The sequence below is a fragment of the Eutrigla gurnardus genome (assembly GCF_963514095.1).
Source record: "Eutrigla gurnardus genome assembly, chromosome: 15".
NCBI lineage: Eukaryota > Metazoa > Chordata > Actinopteri > Perciformes > Triglidae > Eutrigla > Eutrigla gurnardus.
Genome location: NC_139938.1, coordinates 17,130,176 through 17,147,583, shown reverse-complemented (window position 1 = coordinate 17,147,583; position 17,408 = coordinate 17,130,176). Strand labels below are relative to the sequence as shown.

The following is a 17,408-nucleotide window of genomic DNA, read 5'->3' as shown; positions in this document are numbered from 1 at the left end:
GTGGACGTGAGCGTTCCTCCACAGATCAGTGATGAATGTGTTTAAACGCCGCGGAGGAGTTTTCTCAGCAGCGAGTGTCAAACGGAGACATAAACGAGGCAAATAAACACAGGTTTGATCCTCAGGCTGGGTTCAGACCGACAACAGCGCTGTGTGACTAAACTCCTCGTTATTTCCATGACGCCGCTGCGTCATCATCGCAGCAGCACAGCGCCGCGGCACACAACACAAACAACAACAACAAAAGTGACTTTTGATCACATTTTGTGCATCATCATGAGAATAAACTGCCCCAGACAATATCTGCTGATATAAAGTCAGAAAGGCATGAGCCTGTTTGAGCTCTGTAACTGAATGTTTTATTGCCAAAATGCACCTTGGAAACAAAATCTGCACCTAAAGTTATAAACATTTTAATTTAGGGTAATTTTTTGAAATAATTCAGAACCTATGACAGCGTGTTCGACAACAAAAAGTTCTTAATTCTTTACTCCTCTGATTGGCCCTCTTTCCGTAGCAACGGGAGCGGAGGCTCATGGGAATTGTAGTGCCCAACTGATGGACAAAACATGAATGAATTAAAGCTGCTGGCTTCTACGTTTTACAGCGAAATAAAACAGCTTAATAAAATGCCGAAGAGGCGGAATAATATGAATGATAGGTATTTATAGCAGTTTGTGCCTTCAAACTGAAGCCATTTTCACATTTTGCTGGAGGGCCATCAGGCTGAACGTGCCCTCGGGCTCCTATAGATTTTCCTGTCTATGTTAATATTGTACAGATGAATGGCTTCAGATGAATTAAACCCCATTAAAGCGTTATATATTTACATATGAACACACATGTTCCCTGAAATCTAACCCAAACATTTTGACTGTTGATCTCTCACGCTTGCATGTGATGGAAACACGGCATCGGTTTCTGTAAGTCACGTTTTATGTTTTTCTTGTTGGGAAACCTGAAGGGGAAAATCAGCAGCAGCAACGGGGAGGTTTTTTTTTTGGAATGCCCCTTTTTCTAAGGCGACTATAATCTCACGGCCTCCATCGTCTCGTGAAACATCTGAAAAAGGGAAACCGGTCGAGTCAAACTCGGCGCCGCGTGAGCTCGGCATCAGAAGGTGTGCACGTTAAACCGAGACACAAGAAGCTGAAAATAGTATTACTGCGCCGATAACACGCTGCGGTGGTTTACAACCACTGAGAGTGAAAGTGCTGCAGCATCTGAGCCCTTTAAATGACTGTGTGGTGTACATAAAAGAGCAGCAACACCAGAAGAAACTTTGTAGTGTTTTGTTACAATAAGGGGTGAATTTGCAGGAACTTCAGTTCAGACACGTTTCTCTACCATCAGTCACGTGAAGCGGAAGCAGAGTGCACTTTGTTTTCTCTAATAATAAAAAGGCAAGACTTTAAAGCAATTGTACTTGCAAGAGCTTTTTAAACGATGCTAAGCATTTGGAAAAAGAAAAGTAAAAGAAAAAACAAACCATTATTCTGTAATAAATCATATGTATAAAAATAAATCGTCCTAAAACAGCTGGATATTGTAGTTTTTACATTACATGAACAGACATGATAAGTGCATTCGTTAGGGGACTATTTTCAGCTGCGGATTAATCCACATTTGGTGTTTGAGTGCGTGTTTACAGCAGCGGGGCGGTGTTCTGTATGTAGGTTTGACCAAACATAACCTGCAGTGTGTTTATAAAGGAACATGTCTTATTGTTGCCAAAGCACAGAGGAACAAGCCAACATTTGTATTTGTAGGATCTGATCGTCGTTTAGGTTTTGGTCTGACAATCGGAAAATGTTTAAATATCACCAGTATGAATGTTCTGCAGAGTAATATAAAAAAGACTGCTCTTCCTTCTTTTGGTATATTTAAATCTATATTTTTCAGATTTTTACACATCTAACTGTTTTAGCTGAACTCTTTACTCATTTAGTATTTTTTTCTATTTTATTATAGTATTTAATATTTGTTTTTTAATCTGTTTTATTATGTCATCCTTGTCATTGTATTTATTGTGTGCTCGTCGCCACTGTAAATGAGGGAAACATCAGTGTCTCTCGATCTGAAATAAAGGTCATTGATTGATTGAGTTGATTCCTTTAAATCACATTTTGAAAATACTCAGAAATGCAGTAACAATGCAAAGTTCTGCTGAGATTAGTGTAGTAACTTCACACTCATGCACACACAAACAGTAATATCTTCAGCCCATATGAGTCGCTGCAGTAAGTGTTAATCGCATTTTTAAAAAAAGGGGGTATTTCACGCTGTGTTGTCCGAGCCACACAGTCATCTCCGACAAACAGTCAAAGAGATGTGACGGTGCTGGATCGACTGCTTATGTGGCGTTCTGGTCGACTGAAGAGACGACTGAACTGACTGGACTCCCCAGCTGGTTCACGTCAAACAGGAACCTGCAGGAGGAAACTGCAGCCGCACAGACTCTCAGATCATTTCACTTAACCTGCACAATCAAAGGGAATTTTTATTCTAATTTGGTACGTACCGTTTTCATGCAGCATGCATTCAAATGGGTCACTACTTCTTCACAACATTGCACCTTGAACTTTAACCTAGAGTTGTTCTGATACCAGTATCGATACTGCCAAAAATGCTGGCATCGGTATCAGCGAGTACTGGAGTCCAGGCACCGATCCGATACCACGTAATTTATTAGAAATAGGAATTTATTTACTGGTTAGCTCCGTTAGCTTTAGCTTTGACACAGGTCTTCTTCGACGCTCTTAAAACAGTCGTGCTGTTTTAGAGGGGCGAATTGATCACCTGACACCTGCTAAAAGGAGCTAATGTTAGCGCATTATGTTGGCGGTTTGGCAGTACTTCACAGTGGATGTTCCCACCAGTAAGACGACGACGGTTACACGGCGACGGTAAAATATGCAAAGACTCAATTTCGAGGGGTGGCACGAGTCTTATCGGTATCAGTATCGGTACAGGGTATCGGCCGATAACCACAGCACGAGTATCGGAATCGGTATCGGTAGGGAAAAATGGTAACGTCTCTACTTTAACCCTCACCTTAAATAAGGTAATCATAAATCATATCATGATAGTGAACTAGTCAGCTTTTTCAAACTCACGATTTTCTAGAGAATGGAAATTCACCACGAATTTCTGATTGTAAGTATTTTTTATTTTTCAATCTTGATCCGCGATAAAATATAATATTATATCGTCCCATCACTGGCAGTATAGACATCCTGGTAGTTTTGTTATAATGCATTTGAAACACGACTTTTAGGGACGTACCAACTATTTTTCTGGCGTACTAAACAGTTGTGTTGGACCACACAGAAAGATGTCGGTGAGATTGAAAGGAGAATTATTAGATGATAAAAAAGCAAAAAAAAGAAGCGTTTTGAAATTACCTCCAAAATACAGAAGTTGTATAATACTATTTTTTTTTTAATTTTTGGGCCATTTTGCTTCCACATCGCTTCTTTCAGACCAGTGGAAAGAAAACATCCAAAAGATCATGTTGAGGTGTTTATTTAGTCACTTTGCATCTTTAGATTTATCTTAAATTCACCAGAAGTTAGCATTAGATAACGATTCATTTCCATATTTAAACATTAAATTTCAGAAAACTTGTAACACAAAGAATTATTGTAATATTAAGTAATAATCTATTCACCTATAGTGTCTGCAACATATTTCTAATTTCACATATCTTTAAAGGCGTTTTTTCTCAAAATGACTGAGGTTTTTATAGATGGTCTGTTCATCATCATTGATCTAGAGAACATTTTATTCATAAAAAAATTGTGAAAATAGATTTTTTTTAATGGCTGTGTATATTATTTTCTGATTTATGGAGTGATACAAAACAATAAAGGAACGCATGATTATTGTAGTTAATCTAAAAAGAGTCGCGTTCACAGGAACATGATATCGTCGCGGTCAACACTGGTATCTCACATGTTTTACAGATGTTGATTAAACTAACTAATTAAGTCATGAACTAATGATTGTCAGGGAAGCACTGCCATTACAAATGTGAAGGAATCTTTTAAGTTAACTCAGGTTTTCATAATAGTTGGCATGAACCATGAACACACTGGCTGCTTTTGGATGACTCAGCGATTTCACTAGAAAGTTCAAAAAGCTGCACACATATCACAGCTCATATTAGCCTCACAGAAAGCATGAATCAAGGTCCCTGAATGCCTCAGCTGAGGTTTCGGCCTTTGCCTATTGTCAGACGTTTGTCCCTGCTGGCCACCGTATGCTCCCTCCAATCTTGGAACAATCCAATCAAAGGCAGAAGCAAAACAAACAGGAGCCCAAAACAGTGCCCTGTGGACCGACAGCATCCAAACCAGTGAGTTAAATAAAGATTGATCTGAGAGGGGATGATTGACAGGAAAGAGAAGCTTTTTAATGAATTTGTGAATCATTTCAGAACTCAGAAGATGATTCATATAGTTCTCTGAAAATATGAATGAATTATAGGTCAAAACACCTGCTTTTTTCCCTTCCATTTATTATAAAAATGCCTTTAAACCCCCATAACACCGCTTGTTTTTTCACTTCTCCTAGACGACAGAGATCCGGTGCTCAAGATCAGCTTTCATCACACTTCGGCTTTAATCCTCAGATTTCCTGCCAACTTATAAAACTATATTGAGCTCATCGATGCGGGGGGAAGATAGGCGTGTGGGGAAAAAATGACATCAATGAATAGGTAAGCCCTACCTGTGAGGAGCTGACGAATGACATGAAGAGTGAGGTAAAGTTGTGTAAGTGTGTGTGATGTTCCCGACTGGAAGCCAGAATTCAGGTGAGGTGGTGTGAGAAAGGTTAAGTGCAGCAGTGTGTGTGTGTGTGTGTGTGTGTGTGTGAGAAGCAGGTGGCTCAGTCTGTCATTAAGGGCTGAGTCACGGCACTAGCATCAGTCACACACACACACACACACACACACACACACACACACACACACACACACACACACACACACACACACACACACACACACACACACACACACACACACACAGTCTAGACCAGACACGGTGCATGTTGTTGTTGGATGAAGGGGGTTTCCAGGCAGGAGATTGCCTGAGGTCACACTCCCAACATCCTATCAGAGCCAAGAAAAGACTTTTGTTCAGGAATTGTCGTCGTCAACGGCGACACTTTGAAAACTGCCGTGTTATAAGCTCTCTGAAATTTCACCTCCCCATATCAGACCCACGATGTCACGCCCGTCAGCTGATTTAAACTGGACGTTACACGCTGCCGGCCATCTGCCCACACTTTTTAAACATTTTTTCCCCCATTTTTGTTCCATTCAACCTCCTGTGTTTAATCACTCGAGCACAAATAATAAAAAAAACCCATCCCATTAGGTTATGAGCTATCAAACCATCACCAGGACTGTTGTTTTTCATCCTCGTTCTGTTTGTAATCCAGCGTTGGTTAACCGAGGACCCACAATGCAATGCAAAGAATGCCTTTGACGAATAAATTGTGTGCGCTGCTGGAGCTGCACATAAACAATTTATTAGTTTTTTTTTTTTTTTTTTTACGCTTAAGAAGTCGTGCATTTGATCTGCTCAACTTGCAGCTCTCACTCTAGTTGCGTATTCGGCATATTTTCATCAAATAAATAAGCGAGGCTGAGTTTTGAGTAGAAGAAGTTGTGAATCGGATACCAAACAAGTAACTCATCTACAGAAGAACAATGGGCTTCAGGAATTTAATTGGGCTTTATGTCAGCTGGTATTGGCCATGTTTCATGCTGTTTGGTGACAAAATAAAAACAAAATACAGGCTGAAAATTGACACAGCAGAACCAGAGATATTGTCTATTTTTATTCTATTATTGGATATTTGGGTTTGTTCTTCTCCTGGCGGCTAATTTAAGCCTCCAGTTAGCCTTAGTTCTTGGTTTCCGGGCAAAATCTTCCGATACCAAAATGTTGTCCAATGAGGAATCTGTTGAAATATTTTATAACCACATTTCATTTTAAAACTTTTCTTCAGCCCCAAACAGATCATGCAGTATAGCTCCTGCATGGTTAATCCTCTGGGGAGCATGAAAACTCTGATTTCAACTCGTGATGAGATGAAAGATGAAGGGGTTCAGCAGTTTGGAGACGCACAGCGAGACGGATGGACGGACCAACCAACGCGGCCGCCCCGGTTGGCTCCGCCCCTCGAAAAAGGCAAAAAAACAAACCTCCTACAGCGTTTAAATGTCAGGGCGTGTTTGTTTGTGACTTTGTATGCAGAGCGCTCGCTAAGGAGAACCGTGTGTGTGCTGCAGCGATGGCTTGTGCGATTGTCACTCTAATTGTTTCCATCTTTGTGTGTGTGTGTGTGTGTGTGTGTGTGTGTGTGTGCGTGGCTGGCGGTCCCTTCAGAGGAGCCGGCCACTTCAGAGCAGCCATGGAACCGCCACAGGCTGACGGAGCCGGTGCTGCCACTTCACACACTGTGTGCATGTGTGTGTGTATGGAAGGTTTGACGAACACGAACGTGTGTGTGTGTGTGTGTGTGTGTGTGTGTGTGTGTGTGTGTGTGTGTGTGTGTGTGTGAGGGAAAACGAGAAGCAGAAATAGCAACGATATGAATCCATTACTGTTATTTTACGTTGCTTGTGTGCGCTGCATTTGTGTAAATGTGATGAATGATGCGGTTTCAACAGCACTAACAGATTGCAGTGTGTGTGTGTGTGTGTGAGTGTGTGTGTGTGCGTGTGTGTGTGTGTGTGTGTGAGTTCAGGAACAATTCAGCAGCTGTCTGGAGTATGTCTGTGTTTACTCCTGTGTGTGTGTGTCCTCTTAAATGTGTGTAATTCTGTATTTTAATAACGGTTTCCACGTCTAAGGCCTACAATACGTGTGTGTTCAGAGACTTCAGTCCTCTGTGTGTGTGTCGGTATGCAGTGTGTGCGTATATATATATATGTATATACGTGAAATATAATGTGTTCTCACCTGTCTTCTGGCTCATGTCTGTGGGCAGGTGTGGAGGACTCGGGCTGAAGTGCTCGTTGCCGTAGGGCAGCAGGGAGGTCAGCGGGTGCATCCCATGTGACTGCTGCACCACCGACACTTTGTTGGACTGGAAAAAAAAAGAAATAGATATTTAATATTTTGCTTGATTCCATACATTCATTTAGTCACAGCGAATGAATCGCTGCTGTATTTCTGTCTAGATGACTTCATTTTAAGTGTTGATGGAGTTGCTACAGTGTTAGCATAGCTAACCTCTGATCATGAAGTCCATTCAGAAAACAAGCATTTTAAAAGTTATTTGCTTGTCGTCTCGTAGACAGACCGAACAAACCATGACTTCAGACTTTTTTAACGGTTCATTGCAAAATAAATCACATTGTTTTGGGTTCAGACCACTGTAGTAAACCAGCTGATGTGTGTCTTGATATACACAGTGAATGTTATGAACTCAAACAGGACGCCGTTTGATTGAACGGTGTATCTGGGACTTCAGCCATGATTGATGACATCATCAGCGTCTACACGGATTAAAGCCCCGCCTCCTCTACGGCGCTTCCAGCCCGAGTGACGTAAAATAAACACCAATGATCCTGCGGTCAAACTCGTGCCAGTAACGCTTCGGTGTGAACACGTCTTCAGACAAATCTGTCTTCTTCTCTTAATCGAATCTCCAATGTTTAAAAGAAACAAATATCATATATAAACACACGGCGAGACAAGAAAGCTGGACATCTTAAACCTGCTTCAGAACAAAACAACATGAGCCGTACTCTGCTCCCATTGGTTTTCAGGGGAGCGAGGAGGAGGAGGAGGAGGAGGCCCATTTGATCGATAAGCCTTTGATGATCAAGTGAGGCTGCGTGCAAGCTTGTTTGCTTTCATGTTTCTGTTTACAAATGGCTTTCAATAACTTGACGTGAAATCCAGTTATTGCTAATGCTCACAGCATGCCGGCCGACATACGATATGTCACAGCGGTTTGCAACGTTGGAGGCCGCCAACCAGGCAGCGTACGTTTGAACCACGCCATGTGTGTGTGTGAAGCGGACTGGGCAGTGTAACCATTTCTGCGTGAGTGTGAATGTGTGTTTGTGAGTGGGTGGATGTGTTCAGATGGGTATACGGTGTGTGTGTGTGTGTGTGTGTGTGTCTCCAAGCTGTATAAAGTCTTTGAAAGCTTGGCAGAACTGTCTTTTTCACGTACGAGAATATTTCTGAGAAAAGTTTTTTATTTTATACACTTAGATGGACAAGCCTGTGTGTGTGTGTTGTGTGTGTGTGTGTGTGTTGTGTGTAGCATCAGCACTACAGAGGGGCAGATCTGCTGCTACTTGCTGGGCCTCCTGCTGAGTTACAAAGTGAATACCTTATCACTTAAAGGCAGAGCTTCCATGCGCTACACTCCACATTAAAACACACGCGCACACACACACACACACACACACACACACACACACGCACTTTCCTATCCATCAACATCTAAAATGTCTCTCCCACTGGTCACACACACACACACACACACACACACACACACACACACACACACACACACACACACACACACACACACACACACACACACACACACACGCACACAACCTCATGTGTATGCTACGCGGCTAGTTGCGGAGCTAAGATCAAACTACGAAACCGCTTTTAATGTCGAGGCACACGAAAACAAAAAAACGCACTGCCTCTGTGCCGGAGAGAGCCGGAGGGTGGGAGGTTCGAGGGTGGGGAAGGAGGTGCAGGGGGAGGAGGGAGTTTGGGAGTAGGGTTGGGGGGGGGGGGGGTGGGGGGGGGGGTTAGAGATAAGGTGCTCTGCATTCATTAGAACCTGTAGAAGCTCTCAGAGACGCAGGAGGAGCCGTGCAGGTTAAAGGGGAAGATGGTGACACTTTACAGCACGAGAACAAAGCAGCTAAATAATCACCGATATCCCTGCCAGACACATGTGTTGTCATGGTAACACTTCATCAAACACAACAGTCGCGAGAGCGTTGAGGAAATAATTACGAAGATTCACTTGGATGTGTTCATATCTCAAAACAACACAAGATGGTGTATAAAAAAGAAAGGCTGCAGAGGACGAACAAACGGTGATAATTTGTATCAATATACGACCGATATGACCTTTTAAATATCTTGAACACAATTCTGTTTCAGGTGTTTCTATTTGAATCTGAAGTCAGATGCATCAGCAGCTTTCACACAATGAATTTGGTAACTTCCACCGATTTATATATAATCACAATTCAAATGATTCCTGTCAATATATATAGAGTCACACAGCTCTGTCCTGGGAAAGGAAATGATTCAAATCTACATTTTCTGCACTAGCTAATGACATTTTAGAGGGAAAAACCCAAAACGGGTCAGATTGCATCAGCAGTGCATCGAGGTTAAATGACATAAAAGTCCTTTAATGTGAAGAATCAGAGAGGTCGCGGCTGCAACAAAGACGTAAACTAGTTTCCAACAAGCGTTACATATGACGACCAGTTTGTACACAAAACAAAGAACATGGTGTTCACCACTGGAAACATCTGGAAGTGTACCTGCAGAAACATCAGCTTTCACACAATCAAGCAGATGTGAATCCTGCACACGTACAGAACACACGTGTGAATATATGTAGACAAATCACACCTCACATACAGACGCATGCACACACACTCTTTTCTACACATATGGATGCAAACACACACACACACACACACACACACACACACACACACACACACACACACACACACACACACACACATCTGTGCAGGGCGGCTAGGAGGCTTCAAAAGTAGCTGTGGCTCCGTTTCACGTGCTGAGGTCGACGTAGCCGTTTTGCTGTAACATTATAGCCGCAAACTCGTCCATTTATGTTTCCTCTCTTCCTCGGGGTAATTAGCCGGCCTTGAAGTGGCTTTCGCTGCGCCTTCCTTTTTTTACACACACTCAGGGAGGCTGACTGAGAGCACTCATTTAACCCATAATTATCAAGCCCTCTGTATTTAAAAAAGAAGAAGAAAAGAAAAAAAAGAGAAGAAAAATCCCCCCACCTCACCCCACACACACATACACTCACACAACTTACACATAATTACCTTAGCTGGAGCAGGCGGGTGTACACATGCATGTGAGGGAGACACACACACACACACACACACACACTCGCAAAAGATCAAATAACACTTTGGCATCTTTGAAACTTGCAGCTATGTTTTTGGTAACGAAGGAGTAACATATGTTCAGGTGCACACACACACACACACACACACACACACACACACACACACACACACACACACACACACACACACACACACACACACACACACACTAACCCTTTAATTTATAGGGGTACCCACCCTCACAGGCTGACATAAATCGTCAGAGAATGAAATTCATCGTACAAATCAATAATAAATACAGGGTTTTCAACTGTGACCGACTTGATTTATTGATTTCCTTTAATAGGAAAATAATATGCCCGAGGGCCCATGAGCCTATAAAAAAAGCCCTTCAGAATAACCGAAGGCGACAGGCGCTCTCAGAAGTGCCGTTAGCTGGAGGATCTGAACGGGAGAAGAAGTATTTACAGATGTTCATACCGAGGCCGATTTCTACATTTCTGAATTTAACAACAGCTCGTTCTGCAGCGACTGGCCAGGTGTGTTCACCTGGAAGTCAGCACTCAGCACATATTCCTGGTTCCCCCGCTGTGCTGCCGTTGTGATGACACTGCTGCTTTACTGGGCCGTCCATGTGCATCCACACACAAACGCTGAACTGTAGGAATCGATCCCGCGGCTGCTGATGGCTGGTCCGTCTCATAGTTTTATTTGTTTCTGGGTTTTTTTCGCGGGTCACATTTCCACAAGCGTGATAGTTAGATAGAAGACAAAGCAGGCAATTTGTTTTGAATAGCAAAATAAGCAGCAACGTTAAAACATTTGAGACGACTAACTTCGTAATCGATTCCATGCATCAGAGAAATCGTTAACAAGCTCTTCTTGTGATGTGTTTAAATACCTTGTAATTAGAGTAGTGTCTTTTTTGCGTGAAAGCAGCACATGTCGAATGTCAAGGTAGTTTGGAGTGGAGAGTTTTTCATTTTGCACGTTCTCTGTGTCCCTTAAGGGAATAAATGCTCTGATCTAAAGACATTAATTATTAGTTATTCCTGCAACGATTATGTGATGATGAGCATCCTTTAAATCCTCTCTGCAGTTTAGCATCAATCTCATATCTTGGCTTTTTTATTTTGACCACTAGAAGCGCTATGGAGCAGACATTTTTTTTTTAAATCTTAAGTTTCAGGGTGGTTCAGCGCAAGAAATGTAACAATTGACCAACAATGGTAGCGAAGAAAAAGAAGCAACTTTGCTTTCATGAGGAAGACATTTTTTAGCAAACGATGCTGAATGTAAATAAGTAAAAAAAAGTTTGTTCCCACGGAAACTCGACATTTTCAAAGACGATGTGTAACGCGTTCACTGTGCATCACTGTGCGACGTGCAATCGATTAATCATGCAAGCAGCCGTGGAACATGAAGCGACACCAACAGCATGAATACATCTCCTGTTTGTTGGTCACATCAAAGATGTAATTACTTCAAAAGAGGCGATTACTTTAAAATTTTCAATTAGATATCAACACCTTGTTAAGTGCGTCAGGAAATCGTCCTCTCATTTCACTTGAAAGGCCTTTGATTCATCAGCATATTGTTGCTGCCTTTTATCTCCACTCTATTTGAACAGGAATCTGCTGCCCAATACAAGAGTTAATGGGATCTCAGACATCACTTGTTTGTAATGACGGCCGTCCGCCGCGACCCCGACACACACACACACACACACACACACACACGTGCTTGCAAAGAAACGCAGTTGCATGCTTATGAGTGTGTGTGCACAAACACACACCTTCATTTAGAGGACCTTGTGCTCATAAAAACACCTCTAATGTATTCTTTAGTTTTCAGATGACACACTCAGTCTCTTTTTAGATTTGAGGCGGAAATTAAAGGCGTCCTCCTTTTGTCCTCCAGCACTTTGGAGTCTTTTATCTCAAACGTCGCAGGGGATGGCACGTTCAAAAAAACACTCATTCAACTCTCTTTCACGGTCACCCTCGCCCTGGCGTGGAGGAAGTACAGAAAGAAAACAATAAATAAATAAATATGGGGATTAATGGTGGTTCACCTCGCTCTTTCAAGTGGCTGCAATCAGACTGCTTTGCACAAAGACATCCGAGCTTGACGCCCGGCGCGTATTGTCATCAAATCAATTGAAAAGTGCACTCAATAAATCAATAAACTGTCCGTCAAAGACAAAAAGAAAACAACCATTTATAAAATCAAGTTTCAGTGCGTTACTCAAACCGGATCTGTGCATTTTGAAAACTTCCACTTGAGGAATGAGAAACGTGGCTCCTTTTAGGGAATAATTGCTTCGGATGTGAAAATATTCTTAATTTCTGAGACTTTTGCTTCATATAAACAGAATGGAAGATCAAATTATCTTTGTTTTGATTGCTTCAAATGAAGTTTATGACAATTATACTTTCAGTGACATTTCTACTTTTCTTTTCTTTAGCACAGAACTACAAGTAACAGAGTGCCCTCTTAAAAATAAAATGTTTCCAGCTTCTGATTTATGTTTTTCCTGGATCATCTAAAGTTCGAGGGAAATAAAATGTCACCACTAGCGTGTTTGGGACGAACGCCGCTAACGAGACACGGCGATCCAGAGGGATCAGAAGCTCGCGGTGAATCTAAATATGGAGCAAAAAAAAGACTTGATTGTAAAACGGTTAAAAGGGAAAGCTGCGACTGCGTCCGATGCCATCGTACCAGTAAAGTACCATCGCTTAACGGATTTCAGGAGCCATCAATGATTACTTCACACAATGTCCTTTTTATTGTCCTTCGTCAAAAAGCAGCAAATATCAAGGTAGTTAGACGTGGAAATATATTTTTTTGCATCTCTTTTCATTTTCGTTTCATTTAAAAAGACACAAATGCTCTAAATACCCTAAAAAACACTTAATCTGCGAGGTCAGAGTGCTTTCACCTTGAATAACCACACACACACACACACACACACACACACACACACACACACACACACACACACACACACACACACACACACACACACACTCCTCTGAGACTAAAAGCGCGGTAAAACTCCCCACACCTGCACAAAGACGAGACGTACAGAAAGCGAAAGAAAGAGAAGTGAGAACCCGAGCTCGGACTGATATTAAAACTCCATCGATATTAGATCTGATCTTAAAATACGACCTGAACAAATAACTTTGGAAAAAGGATTGATAAAACGATTAATAAAATAGCTTTCCACTCACGGCTGAGGCTCCATTATGTCATTAATATCACATTTCAGTGGCTTTACTTTGCTGAAACGTCTCAGTGTTAAATGTTCTTGTATGATATTCTCTCCTCTGCTGCTCTCTTTAACAGACGATGTGGAGACACTTGAGTCCAAATCAAAAAGAAGTGACATGCTTCATCACAGTGCTGTGTATGTTTTGTGCCAACAGGAGTAGATGCAGCCTGGATTACGTTTATGTTTTTACTGATATGTTTATATTGAATGCATCTGCAAACCGTTCCACCTCCACAGCTTAACGTTCATACAGTAAAGTATTATTTTATGGTTATGGTCAGAGCACTTGGTTAAGTTTAGACAAAGATCGTGTTAAAACTTAGATGAACTCACTGTGGACTTGAAGCTCGAGGCGAGACGCATAACCTTTATACATATTTCAGATTCAGAATCAGCTTTATTTGATACTTGTGCACATACAGGGAACTTGACTTTTTCATTTTTTGCATCTCATGATGTTTTTGCACAGAAACGGAAGTAAAAGTGAGGATAATATAAATATAATATATAATAAATAGTGAATGGATCTACATAGATGTCTTTATACCACATGTAGAGCACAGTGGCATGATATTAAAATCTGCATTAATCATAAATATTTGCAATCTGAGTCCAGTGCTTCTGATCTAATCCACCGTGACCCCCCCAGTCCCACCAGTGACCTGGTCGGCCCGTGGTGACCCCCCACAGCCCGGATCGCCCCGGCAGTCCTGATCCCGGGAGCGGTGAGTAGGACTCCCAATCTGGAAGTCATTGCCTTCTCCAGAGTCAGGATCCCAAAATGAGAGCCTCTTAGTTGGAGGTTTGGGCAACTTCAAAGCCACGGCAACCATAACAACGCAGCTATGTTTAAAAAAAGGGCCAAACACCCCCCCCCCCCCCCACACTCCTCGATCACACACACACACACACACACACACACACACACACGCTCATATGCATGCATGAGTGCAAGGACACGCCCAGCGGTGTGCATGCAAACACACACACACACACACACTCACAGCCGTCCACCACTGGAACATCTGGGCCGTGATGAATCAGTAACCGCTGGTTGGTGTGTGTACGTATTACCAAGCATGCTGCACCCAAATGTAGAGAACGACGCTGCACATTTAAGAAAAAAACAAAAAAACATTTTCCTTTGGATGAAGAAGATAATCGCATCACGATCGACGTTCACCTCTAGGAGCTTCCACGGGGTCGGCGGCGAGGTCATGGGCGCCATGTGTTTGTGGTGAATTTGAGGGTTTTTAGCAATCTTACTAATTGCTACTTGCTGGCTATATTTGGATTCATGCATTTTATTTTAGAGTCTAACTATTCCAATGTGACTTATTTGAGTGAAATAATAAATAAATGAAGAGTGGATTCAGCATTTATCCTCCAGAATAAGGAGCTAAATCTTTAGAGCTTTACATTGCAAAGTCACAGAAAATGTAGGAAAACAAGTTGAGTCTGTCTTGTGTTTATGCATTAATTGCCTTTTCATCCTTTTCGATTCGTCATTAATGTAATTTCCACGGGCTGATTGATTGATGAGATGATAATAAAGCTTCTCTATTCGAGCAGAACACTCTTAGAGCTCAGTGCCAAGTTATATAAGAGAGAGCTGCAGCGCTTCGGATTTGAACTTCAAGATGAAATCACGGCTAAAATCACACATTAATGCAAAAGTCTGACATGTCTTAATGTTGTGAAATCCGGTGGTTTTTGTTGTGATTCATGTACATTTTTAATTAACAGAGAGACGTTATTCTCCATCGCCTTCCCTCACATGTAAATCAGCCTTAAAATGAACTCTCAAATAAATACAAATCAACATCCTGACCCAGAAACACCTGTTGTCGTCGACAGATGATCCATTTGTAGCAGCAGCTGGAATAAAAGCGGTAGTAATGACCAAACTTGAGAGAGAGAAAAGAGAGAGAGACAGGAAGGAGAGCAGATTCACTTTTCACACCTAAGCTGACATCAGAGCTCAGACGGGACGTGGCTACGACTAGAGAGCAGGAATCAAACGCATCGCGATGGCATTCAGAGATGAGTTATCGCTCTCTTAATGAGTGGACGGGGACGGACTTTCTCTCCTCGACCACGGCGGCGGCTTCACTCCAGAACTAAATCTCTAAAAAAGGCAGCTAATTGATGCTCTGCTCGTTTTTATTTCCATCAGAAAAAGTTCCACGATTAACAACTTGTTTGTGACATTTCGGAGGCCGATCATCCGCAACAAAAATATTGACAGAGTGGGAGCCGGGCAGGAAATGAAGGCGACCACAGAGGACGTAAATTCTCTTTTGAGACGCTTCCTCCAGGGTTTTGGTTACTCAAACAATAGATACTACGAGTATTTCAGTCCATGGCCATATTTCTCTTGTGGGAGTTGGTTAGCAAAAAAAAGAAAAGAAAAGAAAAGAGTTTGATAAGGGCTCGCCTTGGAGGAGAATGCATCTGTTAGCATTCATTATCAAGCAGTGTGAAATGTTCACGTGGACCTTTTCAGCCTCAGGAGTGACCTTTGGGTGGATCTCCTCAGAAAGATCCCCAGGGCGGCCGGCGGCATCCTGTCCAGAGGTCATGTGATCTCGCTGAGATGAGTCTATCGCTGACTCATTGTGAAAGCTCTCACCTACGACTGCTGAGGAGAGCTTTCACTCACAGGCTGAATATGTGCTCAAATGGGAAATGCCAGCCCACGATAAAAAAACAAAAACTTGCAGTGACGCATTTCCTGTGTACCAGTATGTATTTTTTTTTTTACACAAATATGGCCAACGAATACCACAATCAGAGATTCACGCAGGTCATTGAAGGGCAACGTTGTTTTGTTTTTTCCCTTTTAGATAAAGACATGCACAGATAACGTTATCATTTATTTTTCTAAAACTTCTGGTTTTGAGAACATCAACGTTTTTATCATCAAACAAGACATTTTGAACTTTCGTTGGCCATTTTACATCCTTTTGTGGACTTTTTGACTGACGGAAATAAGCGTTAGTGGCAACAGAAATACCAAAAGAAGGGAAAAAATTATTGCAATCTCAAAGAGTCCAATGAAATAATCTGGAATAATGCCCTGAAAATCAGTACACATATGTTAATCCAAATAATAATAATGCATTTATTTATAAAACGACAAAAAGCAAAGGCTTTACATTGAGCAACGGTTAATAAAATGTCAAAAACAATCAGAAATAGTGAGTTTTAAAACTTCTGACGGAGGATCGGCCGGGAACGACCTGCCAGAGGATCTCTGGAGATCAGCTATATATTCTGGAGCTAACACACCTTTACGAGCTTCAGAAGTTATCGTCATTAAAATTTAAAAATCCACTCTCGGAGGATCGGGGAGCCAATGGAGGGATTTCTAATAAAGTGGCGTGATGTGTTCTCGACCTGGTTGTGAGTCTGGCTGTTTATTGATGTTTTGATGCTCCAAGTTCTTTTAAATCTTCACCTGGACATCTACATCTATAAATATATATTTTATATACAGCTTTATAAGCACAGAAAAGGTAGACAAAATACACAATTTGCTATGTGGACACCTTTAAAACCATGCATGTGTGTAATCCTAGCGATGCGTCCTGTGTGTGTGTGTGTGTGTGTGTGACCAGGGCGTTGACGAGGCGGTCGTACATGGCTGATTCAACACGTGGGTGGACTGTTGGGTCGAGTTGAGTTTTTAGGGGAAGTAAGACGACTCGATCCGCTTGCTCTCGCCCGCCGGGTGTCTGATCTGCCGCTTTGATCTTTGAATCCAAAAAATCATCTCATCCCGTCGGTGTTTGTGTGTTCTGGGAGCGTTGAAGGCCACGCAGAAGAAATACCTCGGGGCAGAGTGTGGTGAATGGCCTTGACATCCCCGAAACCAAATATGTTTCGGATACGCCTTTTTTTTAATGATTTATTTGCACACACACACACACACACACACACACACACACACACACACACACACACACACACACACACACACACACACACACGCGCTGCATG

At 42.0% G+C, this 17,408-nt stretch overlaps 1 protein-coding gene across 1 annotated transcript in view; it reads right to left on the bottom strand.

Annotated features, from left to right (window-relative positions):
- Nucleotides 1-17,408, bottom strand: part of tcf7 (transcription factor 7) — a 64,601-nt gene that overhangs the window by 19,096 nt on the left and 28,097 nt on the right. The window contains 1 exon segment of the mRNA XM_084029369.1: nt 6,978-7,104. Coding sequence (XP_083885495.1) covers nt 6,978-7,104 — 127 coding nt within the window.